Here is a 22,224-nt window from a genome sequence, read left to right as displayed (position 1 = left end):
AAGCATCAGTGACAAACTCACTTGCACACACTCTCATAGAAACAAACACAGCAATTGACCAAATACCTGCACACCATATAGTCTTGTCACTTTTTATTTTTCCAGATACTACAAATTTCTCGTTGTATTCTAGAATCACTCATCTAAGGAGTCCCAAGGGAAAAATTTCACAACAATTCATATACACTAAGTCTTGGTTATATGAATACATGATCCTTAATCATTATCACTGTGTGGTGGACCATGGAAACCTCTGCCTGGGTGAAATGAATCAGAACATCGTGGTTGGATGACCACTTGTCAATGTCAGAAAGTCCTCAAAGGAGTGTGACAAGGAAAGGCCTCTACACTGTGGTGATGCTGGAGAATGTGTAAGGAGTGAGAGAGACAGGGCAGGGCCACTAACCCTTGGAGTTTTTATAATCCGTTAAAGGTTGATATAAGTAATATGAGGTCCTGGCACTTAAACACCAGGATCCTAGGATGATCCAACTAAGCAGTTCAGTGAAAAGACAAAATTCAAATAGCTCTTCCTGAGGGATGATACTGTGATCTTATATTTTAGAGGTCATATCGTTATGGCTCTTATGACTCTCTAGTTGTCAGAAATCATTGGTTGTACCTTTTATACTCTGAAGAAAAAGAAATAAGGTGAACACTGCTTAAAGATAAAACAAGAGAAAATGCTACATTAAGTCATTTGCAAATAGTCACATAGAAGGATATAAACAACTACGATACCACTGCTTTATCCCTGAATTTGTTTCTCTGTAATGTTGTACTTGTGATGGTTTCCATTTCAGATGTATTAGAATCAGCTGCTTCCAAAAATCAAACAGAGCTCCCCCAACATCTCATATCACCTGAATGATGAGATGCATTATAAAAGGGGGTCAAAACATCACATGACTATGGGGTTCAGCAACTGACTGACACATTAAAGGGTCCATGTTTGACACATTAAAGGATCCATGTTACAGTTGTGTAGACACCTGAAGGTATTCAAACACCATGAAGCTGATGGGCACTAACATAGCATAACACAACCAGAAAAATAAAATCTCTAACCACAGAAAATTTCATGTCTTTGAACCTTCTGTAAATACCAGTTTGAACTTGATCTTTAGGGAATGATGAACGTAGCCATGCCTCTTTATTCCTTTCATGGTAATATAACCACAGCTCAACCTATTTGTTAAAGAGAAGATCACAGCCTTATCATTCATTATCTTCTCCACAGGGATGTGTCTCAGTGGAATCTCATTTCAGTAGTTAGTATAGGAATGCATTTTGCATACTAAATTCGTCTTCAATCAACTTTAATGTAAAGGTTACTCTTAATATAGACGAGCACACTAACTGCTCTAATTTCATACTCTTGTGCTATTTCTTGCCAATAAAATTATGACTGACTTTCTGTGTAATTACAGGTACTGCACTAATGGCTTATTTACACTTGTAATCTCTCATCCATGTTCTCTGAAGAGCCATTTTTACATTAGTCCTTGCTTTCTGAATTCTTCAGGCAAAAGAACAGTGTTAATTAAGTAAATGTAATGCAACTCAACACAGATCATGTTCATTTAAAATTGTATTATGGACATGTGGTGTGATTGCTTTACTCTTTTGTGTTTGTTTTTTTATTTTGTGTGTGTATTTGTCCAAGTGTATGCATGTGTACCAGGTGTGTTTCAGTGCTCTCAGTGGCAAGAAGAGTTGTTGTGCTAACTCTAGTCCTCAGAAAGAGCAGCAAGTACTGAATCTTTGCTCCAGGACCAAGATTCTTCTTTCTTGTGGGCATCAACACCCTTTCTTTTGGATGACAAACGTTTATCATGTAGTCTGACAAACCTGTCCACTTTTTATTTGGCCATAACACCCTTATCTGCTGTATTTGGTTAGAAAGATGAACTGACCCTGGTTCTTATACACAAGCAATGACCTGTGGCAGGCAGGGATAGTGGAGATGACAAGGGACTTGGCTATTTCCCCAAAACCAGTTTTGCCCTGGGGATTTTCAGCTGACTTGGAACTGGAAGGGAAACTTCTCCTCTGTACACAGTGGGAAGCAGTGAGCATTGAACGATTACTCCACTTTGAACCCAGATTCTGAATATCAGCTCTACTCACATTTTCTGTGAGCTGACTCTTCATTACCAAAGGCTGTCCTGTGTATTCCAGGACACTGCATTTAGCAGCATCTCTGTGAGCTGACTCTTCATTACCAAAAGCTATCCTGTGTATTCCAGGACACTGCATTTAGCAGCATCTCTGGCCTCAGTCTATTTTGGGCCAAGAGCACTCTCCTCCCTAGAGTGTGGCCCTTGAAAATACATCTGTGCTCTGCTGCATGTCCCCTGAGGACCAAAATGGCTCCCAGAAGAGAATCCCAGATTTAATATCATAAGAAGGAGAAACAATGGTACCAACCAATATCAGACAGGTGAATACATGAAGACAGATAAGATGGGGATGCTCCAGAAACAATTTGTCCAGTTTCTTTTGGATACAGGAGTGAATTGATTCTCTCCCCATTTTACTTTGATGTGTTCTTTTGTCAAATGTAATAAGAGCTGAAAGCAAAAGCCAGGCAGGTGGTGGTGAAAATCTTTATTCTCAGCACTCAGGAGGCAGAGGCAAGGGGATCTGAGTTCAAGGTCAGCCTGGTCTACAGAGCGATTTCTGGACAACCAGGGTTACATATAGAAACCCTGTCTCCAAAACCCAAAACTAACGAACAAACAAAAATGCACAATTAGAGAAAGATATGATAAAATTAACTCAGAAGGCAGTAAAAAAATCAATTAACAGGTTTTGATTGAAGCATAGATTTACCTATGACATATGAAAAGTTACACAACTGTCAAAACAAGCAAGAGTGGATTTTGGATAGAGATAAAGGGTGTTTTCAGTTGTCAGTATTCTCATATGTGTCATCCTCAGCACATTCCATGTTCCAGAGTCTCATGCCACAGAGTCTCATGAAGCAAAGGCTAGTTTCAAACTTGCTATGTAGCCAAAAGTTATCTTCAAAGAAAGTCCTGATTCGCTGATTCTACCTTAAATACCAGACAAACAGGCTTGCACCACCTTACCAGTTTATGTGGTGCTAGTGACTGAACCAGGTTTTTGTGAATGGAAGACTAGCATTCTACCAATAGAGTACCCCAATACCTGGCAGGCAGAGGCAGATGAATCTCTGTGAATTTAGACAGCCTAATCTATATAGAAAGTCCCTGGCCAGCCAGGATGACATAGTGAGAACCTGTCTCCAATCTTCTTTTTTGATTGATTAGTCAATTAAGGTAAAATGCTTTGAGTTTTTCTGCCGGAAACTGAAGTGAAACAAGGAAGTGAGTTCATTAGAAATAACTGAACTTTCTGCCTCCAAGCAATTATATAAGTTAGAATTGTTTTATAATAACAGCTGCTTTTAAATATGGTATGATTTTCATTGATTCCACGTAATAGTTATTGGCATGTACCACTCAAACCATGGTCTGCCTGTGTTTTGTTTGTTTGTTTGTTTGTTTTGAAGCTAATTGCTTTGAGAGAGTGAAGGAAGTCTGTGATTTGGCAAGTCATTTCTGAAAGAACCATATGCTAATTGTAAAGTAACATTCTTCATCACTGTGGCCCACAAGAACCCACAGCACAGCCTTGTAATAGGTAGACTCAAGATATTGTATGCCTTAAAAAATTAAAAAGTGGATGTGACTTGTAAATATATTCAAATAATCGCCAAAACAGAAAAACCTTTCGTTAGTATGAATGAGGTTATATGAGGATTTCCAAATAATAAGACAAATAATAATTCAAAGTTTACTTTGGAAAATTTTTACATTGATGAAAACAGCTACTTTAATTTTTAATAAAAACATAAGCAATCATTATTAATGTTCAATAATTTTTATATTTATTTCAAATTCTTAATGTCAATGTAAATTATGATAGCATTAAAATACATGCAAAATAACATTGATAATACATACTGAATTAGTGTTAAAAACTGTTTTGGGAGTTTGACCTCTGACAGAAAAAAACACATCATAGACACCAAGTTCTTATTAAAGATTTTATTAAAACCAAGTCTTTACAACATATTGAAAAATGTAATTTTCCACAGTCAAATATGTAAGAAAAAAACTCTATCTGCAATTAATGGCACATAAATTTAAGAACAAAATTAAAACTACACTAAATCTCTTCCTATCTACATGGACATAGATAAATATCTATCCATATAACAGATCTATAGATCTACAGAATATACATCATATAACAGATCTATGTATCTAGATAGATATATTTATATCACAAATTCACGTTGATGACCTGGAATACCTGAGTTTGTAAGTTGTTGGTTTTCCAGCCAGTGCAAAATCATTTGTCATCCACTTTATAAAGGGCACAGCCAATCCAGAAAAAAACAACTTTGGTTGATAGATGCTGTCTCTCAAAGATCAAACAGGAGGTGTCAATAGGATTAAATTTTATCTTCAGAGTCCTCTTCCAAGGGGAGGTCAGTCTGTGATGTGAGGAATGATTCCCATGTAGCAAGGCACTGTATAACAGAAATGCCATGAGAGAGGTCAGCTCTAGTTGATGGTCAATATTAAAATGATTAATAAAGCATCCAAGCACACACTCCTACAGCAATCTGATCTCCTTCTCCTGTCAGCTTGAGAGCATCTGTCATTTCTTAGACATTTTAATACCCCCTAGTGTGTGTGTGTGTGTGTGTGCGCGCGCATGTTTTGCATAGGTGTAGACATTTTCATTGTATGTTCACAAAGACTGTTGGCTGTCTTCGTTACTTGCTCTCTATATTGCTTTTTGGGACAGGATCGCTCATTGAACCCGGACTTCACTGACTCGGTGTCTGGTCAGCAAACACCAGGGATTCTTCAGTCTCAACCCACCCAACTCTGGGATAGCCGATGTGTGCCTCCACACCAGGCTCTTCCCATGGCCTGTCTTAGGTCTGTCTTAGGCAGCAAGCACATTACCAACTAAACCCTCTTCACAGCTTGGTATTCTAATTTTTAATGAGAGCTACTACTGGCAAACAAGAGGAAAATATATAAAACAATCCATTGTTCCCCCACTGACAGAAGGGAAAAGAGAGCTCAGATTTACTCCTTTGGACCTGATAAGGTACACATTGGCATACAAACCTGGTGATGATTAGGATCTCACTACATCAGGTAGTAGGCATGTAAAATTTGCAACTGTGAAAGCACTTCATACACACTGCCTAGCACAAGAGTTCTGTGAAACCCATCTTCTAGCACAAGAGTTCTGTGAAACCCATCTTCTATTTTATTATGTGCTGGAACTAGGTGGTTAGACTCAATATTTAATGGTTAAAACATCATTAGAATTATGGAAGAAAGAAATACACATAGTATACCAACAACAGGTGGAAGAATAAATTATATAAAATATCTATTAGTCCTCCAAAGCCAGAAGGAAAATAAAAATAATGAAATGAATAAAAAATAACAGCAAGATAAAACATTTAAGCTTAATCCTGTCAAAAGTCAATTTAAATGTTTACAGAGTACACATAATCAATAAAAAGGGATAGACAGTGAACAGAAAACTAAGACACAGCTGTACTTTGTTTAAATTTCTTATAAATATTTAAAAATGATGGCAAAATGAAAAATGTGTGTGTGCAAAACACATGTCCAAAGAAAACAGTTGAATAATAATATTACATTAGTATTAAAGACCTCAGCAAAAAGGATCCTTATCAAGATAAGGATTTATAGCAGTAAATCTGGAAATTCATAATACATTAAACAAAAACAGAGCCATAAAAGAAGGGCAATTGTATTTATGATTCATTTTGAGGTTCTCTTATGTTTAACATGTGGACAGAAAAACAGTGATAAACATTTGAAGCACATGATCTTTCATGTTAGCCTAATGCATATCTAAAAAACAAAACCAGAAAATACATCTCTCATGCACTACACTCTGGGTCATATGAGATGTCTCAATAGGCTAGTGTGGCAGCACATGCATATAATCCCAACAGACAGGAGACTGGGGCTTGAGACTTGCACTTTGTTAGTTCCTTTGTCTAGGCTGCATAGTCTGTTTCAGATCAGTCTAGGCTACTGAATGAGACCTGTCTCAAAAAATATTTATACATACAAGTCATATGGATTGTAGTCTCTGGGTACTGTGGAATGAAGTTAGATACCAGTAAGAGAAACATCCATGAAAGCCTCTAAGTATTTGCAATCTAAATAGGAGAATTTTAAATACCTCTGGATGGCAAGAAGAAACCAAAAGTGAAATAATGAAGTATTTTAACTGAATGAAAAAGAAATCACATTATAACAAAAACTTCTGCATACCACTAATACCACGAAGGAAGCAAATGGTGAAAGTCTAATTGCCTACATTAGAGATGAGGAAAGGTCTCCAATCAATGAATTTAATTTCTAATTTAAAAACCAAAAGAGCAAGAGAAAAACAGCTGACAACAAACATTAAAGCCAAAGTGAGCGGCAGGACGTGCATGTACATGCATGTAGATATTTGTGTGGGTGAACCAGAGTAGGAATCAACAAAAGACAATAATAAAAAAATAGAGAAAAACCAATGGCAGTAAATGTTTGAATCTTTAAGAGGATTAGTGATACTGCTAAAGGACCTTACTGGTCATAAAAGGAAGATGATACAGGGTCATAGGGTTTAGTGGTACAGCACTTGTCTAGCATGCACACAGTCCTAGGATTGATCCCTCACACTGCAACGATGACAAAGGACAGACGAGAAGATTTATCAGGAGTGAAGAATGAAAGGGCAGCATTAGCTCAGGTCCCTCTGACTTTAAAGAGACAAAACCACAAGCTTTATGTCTTTGTGCTTGATGTTCAGATGATATGGAGCAATGGCCAATTATTCAAAAGGCAAGAATCCCAAAAGCAATTTCCATAGAAAAAGATAACCCAAATGAATTTAAACTGAGAGTTAATGTTCACCCTGCAAAATAATTCAGTTGTGCATTCCACAAAACTCTTAAAGAAGTCATACCAATTCTATACAAATACAAACAGAACTGAAGACAGAGGAGAGCTTTCTAGACCAACCCAAACCAAAGAGATTGTAGACAAAAACTAGAGACTGATTTTAATCAGAAATATAGATGCAAAATTCTATAAATAGCAAAGAAAATTTTCAGTAATCTCTTCAAAGAATTATATGTAATATGCAAATAGATTTTATTCATGAAATACAAGGTTTGATTAGCTCTCAACATCACTGACCACATTAAACACAGAATCATCTCAACAGATACTAAAGAGCTTTTGTCAAATTTCATAGTCAGCTATTTCTGACTAAGACAACCATTCTCAGCAAATCAAGAATTGATAAGAAATTCTATATATTGAGAAAGAAAATCTGTAAAACAAAACCCTATAGTTTACCTGCTATGCATATATGCAATAGGAATTGTTTATTTAATAACATGTTTTTCTTCCCAATTTAAAGTCAGTTCCAGATCTCCTTCACCAAATGTAAGTATAAAAATGTCAAAAGAACACAATGAGAAAACTGACCCACAATCTAACACACAGACTGGGAGAGCCATTTTCCCTGCAAACCTTTTAGTTGAGTTCTTGTGCCTCCTCTGAGAGGTCACTCATAAACAGCAGTTATTAACTCTGCAGGACCATCCACGACAGTTACTACTTTCAGATAACTAGAGTATCTTTTTGAAAACTCAGCCAAACTACACTTAAATACACTGACCATCCCCCAGGTAAAAATCAAGATGAAATTCCAAGCAGCTTTCTTTGTTCAGAATTCATGTCAAATAAAGACCCTGAATGGAACCAAGAAGGACATTGGTCCTCAAACAAACTGTCTTCTTTCACTGTTATCATGTACTTTAACGAATCCAGTTTACTAAAGGCTGTGATGCTATCTGCCATCCAAGCCAGTTAGTATGGTGAACCAACACTCATTTATAAAGTACTAACGCTATTGAAACAAGGTAAAGAGATGTTACTGACTAACTCCCTTGCCATTCTCCAACTGGAAGCAGAGTTAAGATTTCATGCATTTTGATTGCTGGAAATCACAGAACAACTACAGAAATATGTATACAACCAACATTGGATACATTGCTATGAATACACAATAGACATCACAATGGTTCTTTTATATGTCGTATATTTTGAGCACCCAATTACTATCATAAACGCTATTATACAAGTGAGGAAGCTGAAGCTCGAATAACTTTGGCACAGTTAAAGCATTGTGCATATCCTGGGGACCATAGCTAATGTTTACTTATCAACACACATAGAATGACAGATCTCTATGTCACCACGGGTGTACATTTAATATGTCACTGGCAAACATGACAAGATGTCTCCCGTTTACACAGTGAAAAAGGATAACTTTGGGAGGAGAGGGGCAAGAAAATAGGGAGAATCAGGGTGGTCAAATTTTAAAAAAAGATTATGTATGCAATCTGTGTATATAGAAACCGATTCTCTATACATTTCTCAACAATGCTTTACTTACAGTAGTACACACTACTTTTGAATATGATGGAGTCTAAATACACCAGGCATTCAGCTCATGCTCAGTGAACACAGAGGTCTACACAGAAGGAATGCATTGAAAAACCAATGCTAACATGTTGATGGACATAAAAGCTGTGCGTTCCTTCTTATGAAATGGTTTCCTGCTCTCTGTTGCTGTGGAATTTCTAAGTGCAAAGTTTTGTCCTCATGTCCTCTGGCCTCAATTCTACTCAGGTTTGTGTTCAATGAACATTTTGGGTCTGCAAAGTTAAGTATTTGACCTTAAACTATGTAATTCATGATGCCACTCAGTCTCTTCAGGTACTTTAAAATTCTTTTAAATTGTTATTCTTAACCTTATTAATTGATCTATTTAATTTTGTGTGATAGAGTGTGACGTACATGCCAAAGCATATGTGTGGAGGGCAGAGGACAACTTGTGTAAACTGGTTCTCCCTTTATATCATATGTGTTCTGGCTTGATGACAAGTGCTTTCATGTGCTGAGCCTTGTTGCTGGCCCTCTTTTGTAATCTTAGTTTAAGATGTTTTATTATAAATTAATGTATTGAGCAACTGCTCCTCCCCATTCATCTGGGGGTAATATTCACTTGAGTATCTGACAACTGGCTCATATATCATGTCAATTTACATATCTCCCTTTAAAAGCAATAAAAGGGGGCAAGATGGTTCAGTTGGTAAAGGTGCTTGCTGCTGACCCTGCCAACGTGAGTTCATTACCTAAATCATTGTTTCCCGATCTTCCTAATGCTGTGACATTTTAATACAGTTCCTTGAGCCTGGCATTGGTGGCACACACCTTTAATCCCAGAACTTGAGAGGCAGCAGCAGGTGGATCTCTGGGTGTCTGTGAGTTCGAGACTAGCCTGCTCTATACAGTGAGTTCCAGCACAGGCTCCAAAGCAATACAGAGGAAACCCTGTCTCAGGAAAAAAACCCACAAAATTGCTTTTATCATTACTTTACAACTGTAATTTAGTTATTTTTATGAAACATAAGGTAAGTATATTTGGAGACAGAGGATTTACAAAGGGGTCATAAACCACAGGTTGAGGACTGCTGCCCTAGAACCACATGGTAGGAGAAAATAACCAACTCTCACAAGTTGTCCACTAACCCCACATGCATGTTATGGCATGTGTGCCCACACAAATGCACACAGCCAAGCACTCAACAAACAAATAAATAAATGCAATAAAAAACTAGAAAAGTTAATGTTTAGCATGCTTCATTTCTTGTTATTCTTTCTTGCTTTGCTTCAAACTAGAGAACCTAAGGAAGCTCTCAAGAAATAGACAGTTCACACCACCACACGGCTTCTCAGTTTAGGAAATCGAGCATCTACTGTTCTAAGCATTGTGACAGTTGAAAATATGAAAGATAAAGTCACGAAAATCCCAAAATCCAGTGATACTTGCTTTTAAATTAGCTTTTTAAATAAGGTGTTTCTATTTGTCCTTGAATTGAAAGTATGCATTTGCTTTTTCTTTCAGAAAATCATGATTGTCAATGAAGCTAGTTAGTATTTGCATAAATCAGAGTAAGGGCAAAAAATTTAAAAATTATATTAATAATAGGCATACTCACTATCTAAGTCTCTGTAGAATCAACCCAGCCAGCCTAATCAAGCTTATGCAACCAAGGGAACTCCAACCACAGGGTTCTACTTTCATTTGAATACTGTCACCATTTTCCACATTGTAATTGTCTTCTGATGGAATCAGATAATCCTATTTTAATTAAGAGAATAAATTTGGGGTTATATGCTCAAAGGATTAAGGCACTTGCCATGCAAGCCAGGTGACCTGACTTGGGTCCCTAGAACCACAGGTGGAAGGAGAGAACCAGCTCCAAGAAGTTGTACCCTAACCTCCCCAGGCATGCCATGGTGCATGCACAGGTTCAGACATACACAACAATAAATATTTTTAAAAACAATACAAGCCAGGCAGTGGTGGTGCATGCCTTTAATCCCAGCTCTCAAAGGCAGAGGTAGGCAGACCTCTGTGAACCTAGTCTACAGAGCTAAAATCAGTTATACAGAGAAATCCTGTCTCAAAAAACTAACAAAACAAAACAAAAACATAACCCCCCTCAAAAAATCTGATTCACAGACACTGTTCTGTTTCTCCTCATAAGAGCACAGTCAATGTTCCACCCATGGAACACCCACCCATGGTAGTGGGTGTGTGTTAGCCAGGATGGGGAGCAGGGCCGACAAGAAGGTTCACGCTAAATCTTCAGTAACTGAAAATCCAGCAAACATTCTCCCCAGGTGACTCTGTCCTTTAGATAAATGGCAAACAGCTTTGTGAGAGCAGAGAACACTTGGAGATAGCAGCTGGCCAAAGGACACACACCATAGAAAACATATTCCGTTTCTACGTATTCACTCCAAGGCTTTTCAAATACATGAATGTGAGATGCTAGGAAAACTAAGCTTCAACTCCAAAAGTCACTCTGAGGTTTGAAAGGAAATCTCTTGCTGCCTCAGCAGAGATGGTGATGACATTTGGCCACCAGTACAGACAAATGTCTCCTTAGTTCCCAAGTGCATAGTAGTCCCACAAACAGATGTGATCCAGGTTTCTAAACACTCAGTGACGACAGCAATGTTCCCATAGACACAACAGCTTTTCACTGGAAGTGACACAGTTAGGAGCTCATATTGACACTGTGTCACCTTGGGGGATGTGAGGAGGTCTACTGTGAATTCTCTGCTTTGTTCGGCTTATTCATCTACATATAAAATAAACGGATTTCCTCTAAAATGGAAGGTTCCAGAGGCTAACTGTGGCTGCCAAGACGTTGGCAAATGAAATTACATATGATTTACAATTCTGTCTGCTTCTGCTTGCCTAGAGCCATTATGAAATATGGTGATCATAAAAATTTAAACATTCCCTCAAGTATTTAGTATTAGCAAGATAATTATCATTGTACAGTTTCCAAAAGTAAGATCTACAGGCACACGAGGAATCTTTTCAATCTTCATTGTAGCTGCTGCTACTACTCTTAGCCGACATGCACTAAGTACTTCCTAGCTGCTGGACACCCAGTCTGGTGCTTTTCATTAATTCATTTCACAGCTTCAAAGCCTGTTTTTTTATACTGCAGTTTCAGGATCAAGTAAAATTAGTAGTTTAGGAGATAGGCTAATCAGGTCTGATGATACAAGACTGTAAAATTAGCTAATTGGAAGTCAGAGACAGAGGGATTTTAACTTGACATTAAGTATGGGCTACAGACTGAGTTCAAGGGCAAGCCAGTCAGTCTCTGCTCCAAAAAAATTGCAAATATTCTGAACATCTTGCTCAGTGGTAGAACACTTACATAGTGTATGAAAGCCTCTGGGTTCAGTCCTCACTACTGCCCAAAAAAAGAAAAAAAGGAAGACAAGATAAGGAGACGGGACCAGACCCTCATATCTGTAGAAGTCTGATTCCAGATTCTAGGAGTTATCTGACAAGTTTTAATTTTAGAAGTTATCGGTAACTTTAAAATAACAGGATGTGCATACTACATTTTTACTAATACAATGTAAGCTGTGTGTTCAGCTTAACCACTGCAAGGGTTAAAGTAAAACAGACTCATTAGCTACAGACGCCATCTTGTGGCCCACTTATTTATTATTCCATAGTAGTCTGTGGATATCTAACTTGAAATCGGATAAAGACAGATGGTACATCAGGTATCATTTATTCCATTTCTCTGACTTTTACACATGGATTTCTGTGGTGGGGAGAGGTCTAATATGTTAATAATCTTTGTGGGATAAACTAATCCAAGGGCCTGAATTTGCATTCATACTCCTTTCCATTCATACATTCTATTATTGCTTTTGATATAACTAGAAAATTGATGGGGCTCATGAGTTTAAATATGGGCATTTCAAACTTACTTTTTAAATCTTATTTTTGTTTAACCATCTGTTGACCAAACAGAAAATCACAATGAACACATCTATCTTTCTTTCATTACACAGTTGATCAATACACAAACTATGATATTTTGGTACCTTATTTCAAAGCATTTCCTATGCGTTCCTTCATTCTCCTAAAAGTTATGGTGCTTGTATGCATGCCTACATACATAAATGTATTCATGTGTGTGTGCATGTGTGTGTAGTGGAGACACAGGCATATGAGAAGACTATTACCTCCCACTAACATGAGCTAATGAACAACACCAGAGCAGGATTAGGATTTTAAAATCAGCTAAGGACATGATAACTCCCTTCTTTAAAATGTTATGTCTTTGTATATATCCTCTGTATGTTTTAAAGCATCTATCCCTTTCTAACATCTTCCATTAAATCTCGAAATAATTTAGCTTCAGAAAACATCCATCCCTAGTTTAAAGTATGGGAAGAGGCAGATGCCCATGCTTTCCCTCCATTGTGCACATGAACTCGTTTTCATTATCATGGATAACTGAGAAATATTTATATTATGGGCCACAAAGTAGTGATGAGACTATTTCACTAGAAGTTTTGACATAGCAGAAACCTCAAAAATAACAAAAATATTCACTAATTATATGAGACATACTAAAAATGGCATAGTTATGAAGAACGGTGACTGGTTATAAATTTTGAATATCTAATTTGGATATACTAACATCGCTTATTTTTTTTTGTTCAGTTTTAGACAGAATTTCACTTTACAACTCAACCTGGCCTGGAACTTGCTATGTAGCACAGGCTGGCCTCAAATTCATGACCATTTTTCTACTTCAGCCTCCCAAAGTACTGCAATTATATCCCTTGCTACCACACCTGGCTATCCTATACTATTAAATGAAGATTTCAGTTCAGTTTACAGTTCTTGCTTCTTTGTTTAGCCAAAATTTCTAGTTACCATTTTCCCATTTGATAAGTAGTTTCCTGGTATCTAAGGAAACTTTGTTCCAGGATATCCTTCTATCATATTCCTTATGGTGAATGGAGAGCATACCATTGCAATTGCCTCTAGTGAGCATCCCAAAGTAATTAAAAGTAAAAATAAATCATCCACTGAAAATTGGGAACTATAGTCAATTGTATAGCCTCTTCTTACATAGTAATAACAAAATTTTAACATCCCAAGGTCATAAAACATCATTGCATTTCCTATTCTCATGCTTTATTCATTGTTACTGTATACCTCCTGCTTTTATTTGAAATAAGAACTTATTGCTCACCAGGAAAATAATTTTCTATGATGCAGATAGTATAAATGATGGCAGAGAAGACAAACTTAATTGTTAAACTATGAGTAACATTGATCTTCCTAAAAGAAATAGGAGGAGCTCCTAGATATCCAGTAGATGCTCATCACATGGCACTGGAATGGTAAAAAGGAGCTGTTTCAGATTTGATGAAGATGACCCCACCTAAGAATTGGATGGTCCATACAAAATCGCTAGACTGCATCTGTATTTCCTAATACAGATGTTTTGGCTTCTAGTGATTTAGGGAAAAATAATGAGGGTACAGGGACACAATAGATTAAAATATTTTAACTGGTATAAAAATGTCTAGGTTTAGTAAATTTTTAAGGTTCTGAGCCTCCTAAGAAGGTAAGCTGGATTTGCAGTACCCTCCCACCCTTGCCAATTAGACATGAAAACACACACACACACACACACACACACACACACACACACACACACACACACGAGCACTATTCAATTCCATGTGGATAATGAAGTTCTGAGACAATCTACTGAGAGCTATTTTCTTGGGGAACTGTTTTTGATACATTAAGAAATTTGTCTTCATGGGCCCAAGGGTAACTGTTAGGAGTTATGCTAGGAAAACAAGCAAGCAAACAAAAAAGTATAAAAAACACAAAACAAATTAAAAAAAAAACTAACCAAACAAACAAACAAAGAACACTCTAATATGGAGTCCAAGTTCCCAGTTCTAGACCATTCTAGACTCTTCTAGCTCAGCTATGCTGCAACTCTGCAGCTTGGTCTTAGAACCCTGACTAAGGGCCACGAGGGAATAAAAACACACAGACATATAGAACAGCTGGCATCAGGTGGGGTGTGTGCACTCTAATGGAGTGGCATCTACTACCATAGCAACTAGGGACCTTTGCATGTTCATTGTATACAGCAAATGGGAAATGGTTAATTAGTCTCAGTAGGAGATCTCTGTGGGCAGCAGAGATTGGAAACACTTGGGGAGGAAGCAACAGTTGCTAGTTTTTGTACACACTGGCCACTTGTTTGAACTCAGTGTGTGCTCCCTTCCCCTGCTCCATCACCAGGAAAGCTTCGCCATGCCTGTGAGCCTCACCAATGGAAGACCTTGACCCGCCCATGTGGATGAGGCCTTGGTGTCCTTGGCAGGGACAAGCCCATGTCTGCAGTACACATTCACTCAGGATTTCACTAACTTATGACTTCCTACATTCCCTATAGCTCAACTTCGTTTTTACAGTAATAACAGGTGGACTCTAAGGAAGGTGCCTCTTGACTCAAGTTCAACCTTAGAGAGAGCCAATATATAAAGATACTTAACGATCCAATAAGAGGCCATCCACAAAAATCTCTGTACCAAGATTATAAGAAGAAATGCAAACACTGCCTGCATTCTTGTGGTCAAAATCACAGGAAAACTTCTACATGAGTAAAGTTTCTGCGTTGTTGACCCTTGCCTTTCCAAGGTGATTCATAGAGAGAATTGAGCAGTACTGGGTGACCGTGTATGATACTCATCCAAACGGCAGAGGATGTTAACTGGAAACAGGTGGAAGTGGTTTCAAGTTTCTGGAGTTAACATTCAGAGTCACCTAGGAAGGAAACAAGGAGTGGATGGGGAAGACCCACTGTTCTTCCCCCACCAGTCAGTTCGGAACTAAGAGCTTCCCTTGAGGCTGTGACTCTGTTCTCCAGCTGGTAATACTTTTATAATAGGAAGAAAATAATACACCCAGCCTTCTCCTCCTGTGCAATGGATAGTTTTTATTTAATCTCTTCAAATATAACATTTTTTGCTTTAGTTTTGTTTTGGTTTTTGATGGGTAAATCTATTCTATTTCTGTTTTCCTCCTCCTTGGTGGAAATCACAGAAGCAGAACCGAAGCCAATCGGCCGTATTCTCTTTCTGTGAGTCTCCATCAGATATTTCTTGTAATAGTTTTATTAATGTATTAAATCTCCATTTTCTGTAATCCAAAGAAGCTTCACATACTTAACTCCGGTACTATTTGGAAATTTCTCAACTCCCCCTCATCAAACCTCACTGTCTCTTGAAATTGTGACCCCTGGTACTTGCCACTCTTTTCTGGACTCGTTCTTAAATGTATTCTGTTTTCATCTTCCTTTTCATGGTCCACAGTTCACCGTGCAATCACATCTGATTCTTTCTATGATCCACACTTCGCATTTCAGAACTGCCCACTCTCTTAAGTCACAGTCTCTTTTAAAGTCTTTGACTTTGAAAATGTAACTAACTTTTCTGTAATTTTTCGAGTCACTTTACTAGGGAATATTGAAATGGCTAGAGTTTTCCTCCTTGGTTTTCTCCTTCTGGATTTAAAAGCACTTTATCCTTAGGTTAATGGCAGTAAACAGTTAGAACTAAATGTTGTGAGACTGTACATCTTGCTCCTTTCATTAAGATAATTTTTTTGATTTTTCAGCTTCCAAGAGAAAGAAACTTGACAGAAATCTAGATCAGATTCTTTCTTAGGTATCATTTTATAAAATATAATTGAGACATTTTTACCTCATATAATCAGAATTCTTGGGAGCCATCCTAACTTGGACCAGGGTGTTTTTCAACATTTTTTTCCCACATCAGAAAAATGTGTCCAGTCTATAGTGTAACACTTTTGTTAAAAGCAACCCTTTGGTGTTTCCCATTTTCCAAATGTAAGAAGGGATGCATTCCAGAAATGAAAATGGAAAAGGACACTCAGGATTCTTGGAGCCTATCTGTCCATTACTTAATTTGTAGGCCTGCTATAAAATCTAATTTAAAAAATTTGTGTAATTTTTAAATGCTTCACAAACAACTGGATTTGGATAATGGGCAAACATCAGGAGTAGTACTCATTTGGATACAGATGTGCCCTTGTGAAGACATCTTTTTCCTATGTTCATTTTCCTCCCAGAAAATGCATTTCACCTTAAATGCTTTCCTACTTCCTAGATATCCATGTGCCCCAAATATTTGTGGTGCCTACTGAGACCAGAATCCTTCTTTAGGTCTACCCATTACTGAACTGAATAGAAAAACTAAACAGAACAAATTTAAATAAATTCCTATTGAAAATATTAGCACAAGCTGTAGTGGTGCCTGCCTGTGATGCTATCACTCAGAGTGTTGAAGCAGGAGGATTGCCATAATTCTGAGGACAGTTTGGGCTACGGAGTGAGTTCTAAGCCATCGTGTGCTACATCGCAAGACGCTGTCTCAAAAACCCAACTGTAAAGCTGTATTTATCTAGTGAATATGTATATTATTCTTGCATAATAAATTTTAACTGTATGAACAAGATTTGAGCTTAAAATTGGATCTACCACAGTGCTTACCACATGGTTTTGATAATAGCATCTTTTTTAAAAATTTGTAAGTGAGTTACAAAGTACTGGGTTTCATTATAACATTTTTGCACATGTGTGTCATTCTACTTTGTTCTATTCTGTCCCCTCTCCACCATCATATGTCCCCTGCCCTGCTCTGGCTGATTCCCTTTCTTCTCTCAGGAAACCACCTACTTCAGATTTAAAGGTGCTTGCCACCACACTGGGCAATAACAGAATCTTAATAAATCCTTTTACATGAGGAAAAATGACATTCTAAAATAAGATGTAATAATATAGTGATTGTAAGGTGAGCTACTAATAACTGATAATACTGGAGTCATTTCTTTTTATTTATTTTAAAGTTAGTATATAAAATAATGGGTTTCCTTAAAGCATTTTCTTTGTGCATTTTCAGTTCCATTGTACATACTTTTAAAATTGTTCACATACCCTACTGCTCTGCCTCAGGTTTCCTGCCTGCATTTGAAATGTAGTCACCAGTGCTCTGGTTATTTAAAATTCATAAAACCCAAATTTCAACAGCTAATATTCATAATTACTTAAGAGATTATTATTATTATTATTTTTATTATTATTACTACTATTACTATTATTATTATTATTAAACAAGTGCTTAAGTATTTCTGTCCCAGCCTTGCAGATAGTTCAGACTGCAGGTTTATGGTGTCAGGTCCAAATGGTACACCATTTCTTCCCAAAAGGGCAGGCCCACCGACTTGGTCCAATATTAAGTTTAGGCTCATCATGATACTACAGAAGAATTTCTGACTATCAGATAAAAGACAGAATTCTTCAGGAAATTGTGAAACAGGTTCCCTTGCCCCTAGCAAAATGGACATATGACTCATCACTAACATATATCTGTGGCAAGTATCAGCATATCCAAGTCCATGCTGGCATCCGGGCTCTCTCAGTCCCTATTCACAAATAGCTTTTCCTTGACTGTCCTGTCACACACATAGCAAGCATAACTAGCCAATAGTATTATTTTGATAGAAAAAAGATATTCTAATTCTAAGTAAAAGGAATTATCTAATCCCATGATGATTTATAAATATGTTGCACGACAATTATGAGTACATTAAAAATTATGTAAAACAACTAAAAATACAAAATAACACAAATATTCATTTTAATTACCAAAGCCTAAAATAAATAATGTATTTCATGTGAGAATTACCAGAAAGGACCAAGCAAACATTTTTAACTAGTATAATAATCTTGTGCTAGCCATTATTTTTCTATAATTATATTCAAATCTACTTTTCAGTAGGAAATAGGATTATGAGTCTTCTTTTTTGTTAATCAGGACAATTATTTAATTTCTATGTGTTTGTTTTCCATAAGTACGTATTTTTCTTTTTTCTTTTACTAGAACAATAAGCTATAAAACAACAATTTTTATATACCTACTAGTGATACCAAAATAAATTTGCAAAGGAATAAAGTTTATTTGTTCATTATCACTTAATTATCACCTGTTAAACTTGACAGAAATCACCATTAAAAGTTTCCATTGTTGGAAGCTTGGGAGGGATGGTATAGAGGTGGAGTTAAAGAGAAAGCCAAAGGAGATGCTTCATGTGACACTTAGAGCAGGGCTGACCATAACAGTCCCTCAGCTGTGGGAAACCTGGGCATATACAAAGAGTGGTGTGAGCTATAGATGTTCTGGAATTTAGATCCCTTACTAACTCCACTCCTCACAACTTCCAGGTACCTCTGGTGAATTCCCCTATTCCTATTTTTTTTTACTGTCAGGTTGCTGTTGATATATTAGAGACAAAGAAAGCAAAGCCATTATAATGACAAAAGGGCCTTCAACAGAACTAACTGCAAAGGAAACCAGGGCTGCCTATAAACTCCTTAGTAACGGTGATGTCACTAGCCTACTTTCCCACTCAAAGGGCATTGTTTTCTTGTCCAGTTTTGCCCAAACCCAGGCCCATCACAAAGCTACCTTGAAACTAACTGCACTGCCACAAAGTCTAATGAGGTACCCAAAGCTCACGTGTGAGAGGAGGTAGGATGGCTCAGTAAACTCAATCATACTAAAAGAAAACTTTCATAAGAAAGCCCTCCTTGAATCCACTGTTCTCGCTCAATGTCCTCTGAGCTTTCTCTTCTCTATAATAAGCATTGAGAGCAACCAAAAAACAAACAAACAAAAAAACTCAGCTCTTATTTTAGCTAGAAAGGAAGAGTGAAAAACACCCACTCCCTTTATTCCCCATGCCACACTGTACTGTTTCAACATCCCTGTCACATTACCGCATTAGCAAGAGTTCCTTTGGATACTGTTACAAAATCATGTCCTGTTCCACATTGTTTCAGTCAAGGACAGAGTGCCCACATGATGGCATTCCCATAGTATTTCATCTCCTAGTGATGTCCCTGTCATCTCAGTTCATGTAAACCCACTTCACAATGTTCTCAGAGCAGTGACGATGCCGGCAGACACACTGTGCAGAGCAGAGCCCCAGAGCAAATGGATACATGCGTATACTATCCAAGCTGGGTGTGGTTTCACGTAGAAAACAATGGAGTAGTGCTGTATGTATCCACTATTTAGCCAGAGTCAAATGTGTCCCACAAGTCTGTGAATGTAAGTATAACATTTCAGAATGGCAGTCACTAGAGTCTGACTCAGACCCACTCCCTGTATGTGTAATCTCATTTCCCTCTGTCGTTTTGATATTTAAATTTGAAGTTATACAAGCTGTGATCATTTCCCTTCATACAAGTAAATCTAAAGGCAGATGTACGAACTCCATTTTACATTTGCAATAGGAATAGACCCTGTGGGGGTTTATCTACATGAAAGCTACAAAAAAAAAAAAGAGGTATTTCAGGGAGAATGTGATCAAATTAAAGAGATGAAAAGATCATGAAATACTTCATTTCTCCATACATCTGAGACAGTCTTAACAGATGACAACACACTGCCGATCTTTACGCCTTCACAGCTTTTCTACTAATTGAGACTTTTGATTATTTCAGGGTGTACATTCCTTATCCCATATTGGTGGACTGACCTTCCAGATACATTATTAAAAGTTGCCACTGAGGAAACAACAACAAAAATCTGGAGCAGGGTCTTTTAAGTTACACTAACAAAAACCAAGAATTCTCCCAAGTAACTCTAAATACTGAGACCCTGTCTCAAAATAGAAAAAGGAAACAAAAGAAAACCCAACCAAACAAAAAAGCCCAAACTTAGAAAAATCAGTAGAATTTACCTTTAAAAAATTAGTTGTACTTGTTAGATTTAATATCTTAATGTATTTATGCTTTACAATAGTAATCATGTTTATTACATATTCTCATGTTCAAGGCATTTTATTTCTTTAAAATAGATTCATTTCTATTTTTAATTCTGTGTGTGTGTGTGTGTGTGTGCATTGGATTTCCTGGAGATGAAGCCACAGGCAGCTGTGAATGGCCTGACATGGGTAGTGGGGACCGAACTCACATTCTTTGGAAGAAAAGGCCATGCTCCTAACTGCTGAGCACCTGTCCAACTCCCCAAGGCATGCTCAAATGCATATCTCAGCAGATCGCCACTAAGAGTCCATAATGTCAACTGGCCCAGGTTGAAGCACAGAGAGGAAGTAATAAACACTGCAGAGCAAAACAGCTGTGATACTGACACTTTATGTGGATCAAAGGACTTTTTAAGGAGAAATATTTTAGATCATTCAAACATAGGTTTCCAGACACTTTCAGATATTTGAATTGCTTAAAGGGTATGTATGACAAATAAACAATGAGGAGGGAGATGGTGTGCTATACTCACTCTTCATAAAGTTTGCTTGATAGTAAATGCTCATTTCATTCTCATTTTATGAAAATGTCCATAGTAGTTTACCTTTCAAAACAGATAACTTTTGAATTTAAGGCGCTTTTAAAATGATAAATGTTATATGTATACAGCATGAACTCCTTAATCTATCAATTTGCTACTTTTGTTACTGGTAATGTCAGAGTCCTGAATTTCAAATAACATTCCAGTATGTTTAGACTATGTTGGGTGGAAAAGTGATAACATTATGAAATTCATTTGAGAAAGTAACTTCTTTGCAGAAGAGTTAGTTGCAAAATTGAAAATAATTACCAAAAAGGAAAGTGCTAACTAAGCATTACGCATTCCCCCCATACTTGTTACTTTCCCATGTTGCTTTTTTACCTACGGGACAACAGAATCACAGGGGTTAGGGATAGCCTGGAATTACTTTGTACTCCTTCAAACATTGTTCTCTTTCTTCCTTTGTAAATTCTTTGAGACAGACACAGAAAAGAGGAAAATAAACGATCAGGACTATTCCACCCTCTTGAGGAATGCAAATCCTTCCAGAATAATCAATGGGCAGGGGAACAAACCAGGTTGGAGTGACCAAGGTTGGGACTGTGACAACTGGCCTTTCCCTTGACTCTTTCAACAGAGCATATGGACAGTCAAGAGCCTACCACTTATCCAGGAAGAGCTTACCTGTTCGTAGTATCGGATATTCTCCTCGGCTGTGTCTGTAAATGCTGACTTGAGATCATTTTGCATGTTCTGCTTCCACCGTTCCCAGTCTGCTTTCAACGCATTGTTAGCACATTCCACTTTATCCTCAAGTTTTCCGATTTCCTCTGTAAGCTGAAGAACGTCACAGGAAAAGGTAAGTCAACATGCGTGGTCTCACCATGCGGAGAATTCACTGGGTCCATGTAGAATGGCCATTATATTAAGAGAGCTCCTGATTTGGATGAGGAGGTCATCAGATCTGACCATGCACAACTGTTAAACGTGGAAAGTGCACTGAATTCAGGAGATGCCACATGAGCACTTCAGTTTGGATATGAATCCAAACCCTGTGCTTCCGTTTCACTATTCCCACAGCAAAGACAACTGAATAGCACACATCTACAAAAGAATTACACTAATACTCCCATGATCCCTATTATTAGTGGTGACAATATACATTTATGGTAAAAGAAATGGGAATTCCTTCACTTCAGCTTTTCAGTTCTGGTTCCCATTCTCTAATTCTTTTTAGCCAGAATATAAATGAACTACACGCATAGCCACAGAGATTATGTTTTCAAATATGCAAACTTAG

The 22,224-nt window shown here is 37.4% G+C and overlaps 1 protein-coding gene across 2 annotated transcripts in view; it reads right to left on the bottom strand.

The window, feature by feature from the left end:
- Window positions 1-2,812: 2,812 nt before the first annotated feature.
- Snx7 (sorting nexin 7) overlaps window positions 2,813-22,224 on the bottom strand; it is an 81,788-nt gene continuing 62,376 nt past the window's right edge. Inside the window, exons 8-10 of one of the 2 annotated variants that reach the window (XM_040751970.1) lie at window positions 21,609-21,761; window positions 10,163-10,305; window positions 2,813-4,564 (exon numbers count right to left, since the gene is read on the bottom strand). In XM_040751970.1, the coding sequence (XP_040607904.1) occupies window positions 4,384-4,564; window positions 10,163-10,305; window positions 21,609-21,761 (477 nt within the window). In that variant the 3' untranslated portion in view covers window positions 2,813-4,383. The remainder of the gene's footprint in view (window positions 4,565-10,162; window positions 10,306-21,608; window positions 21,762-22,224) is intronic. The other variant, XM_040751971.1, reaches the window with a different exon arrangement.

This window comes from Mesocricetus auratus, unplaced genomic scaffold (genome assembly GCF_017639785.1).
Source record: "Mesocricetus auratus isolate SY011 unplaced genomic scaffold, BCM_Maur_2.0 Super-Scaffold_100009, whole genome shotgun sequence".
Taxonomy (NCBI): domain Eukaryota; kingdom Metazoa; phylum Chordata; class Mammalia; order Rodentia; family Cricetidae; genus Mesocricetus; species Mesocricetus auratus.
Note: the sequence above shows the minus strand (reverse complement) of the source record. Positions and strands in the feature narration are given on the sequence as shown.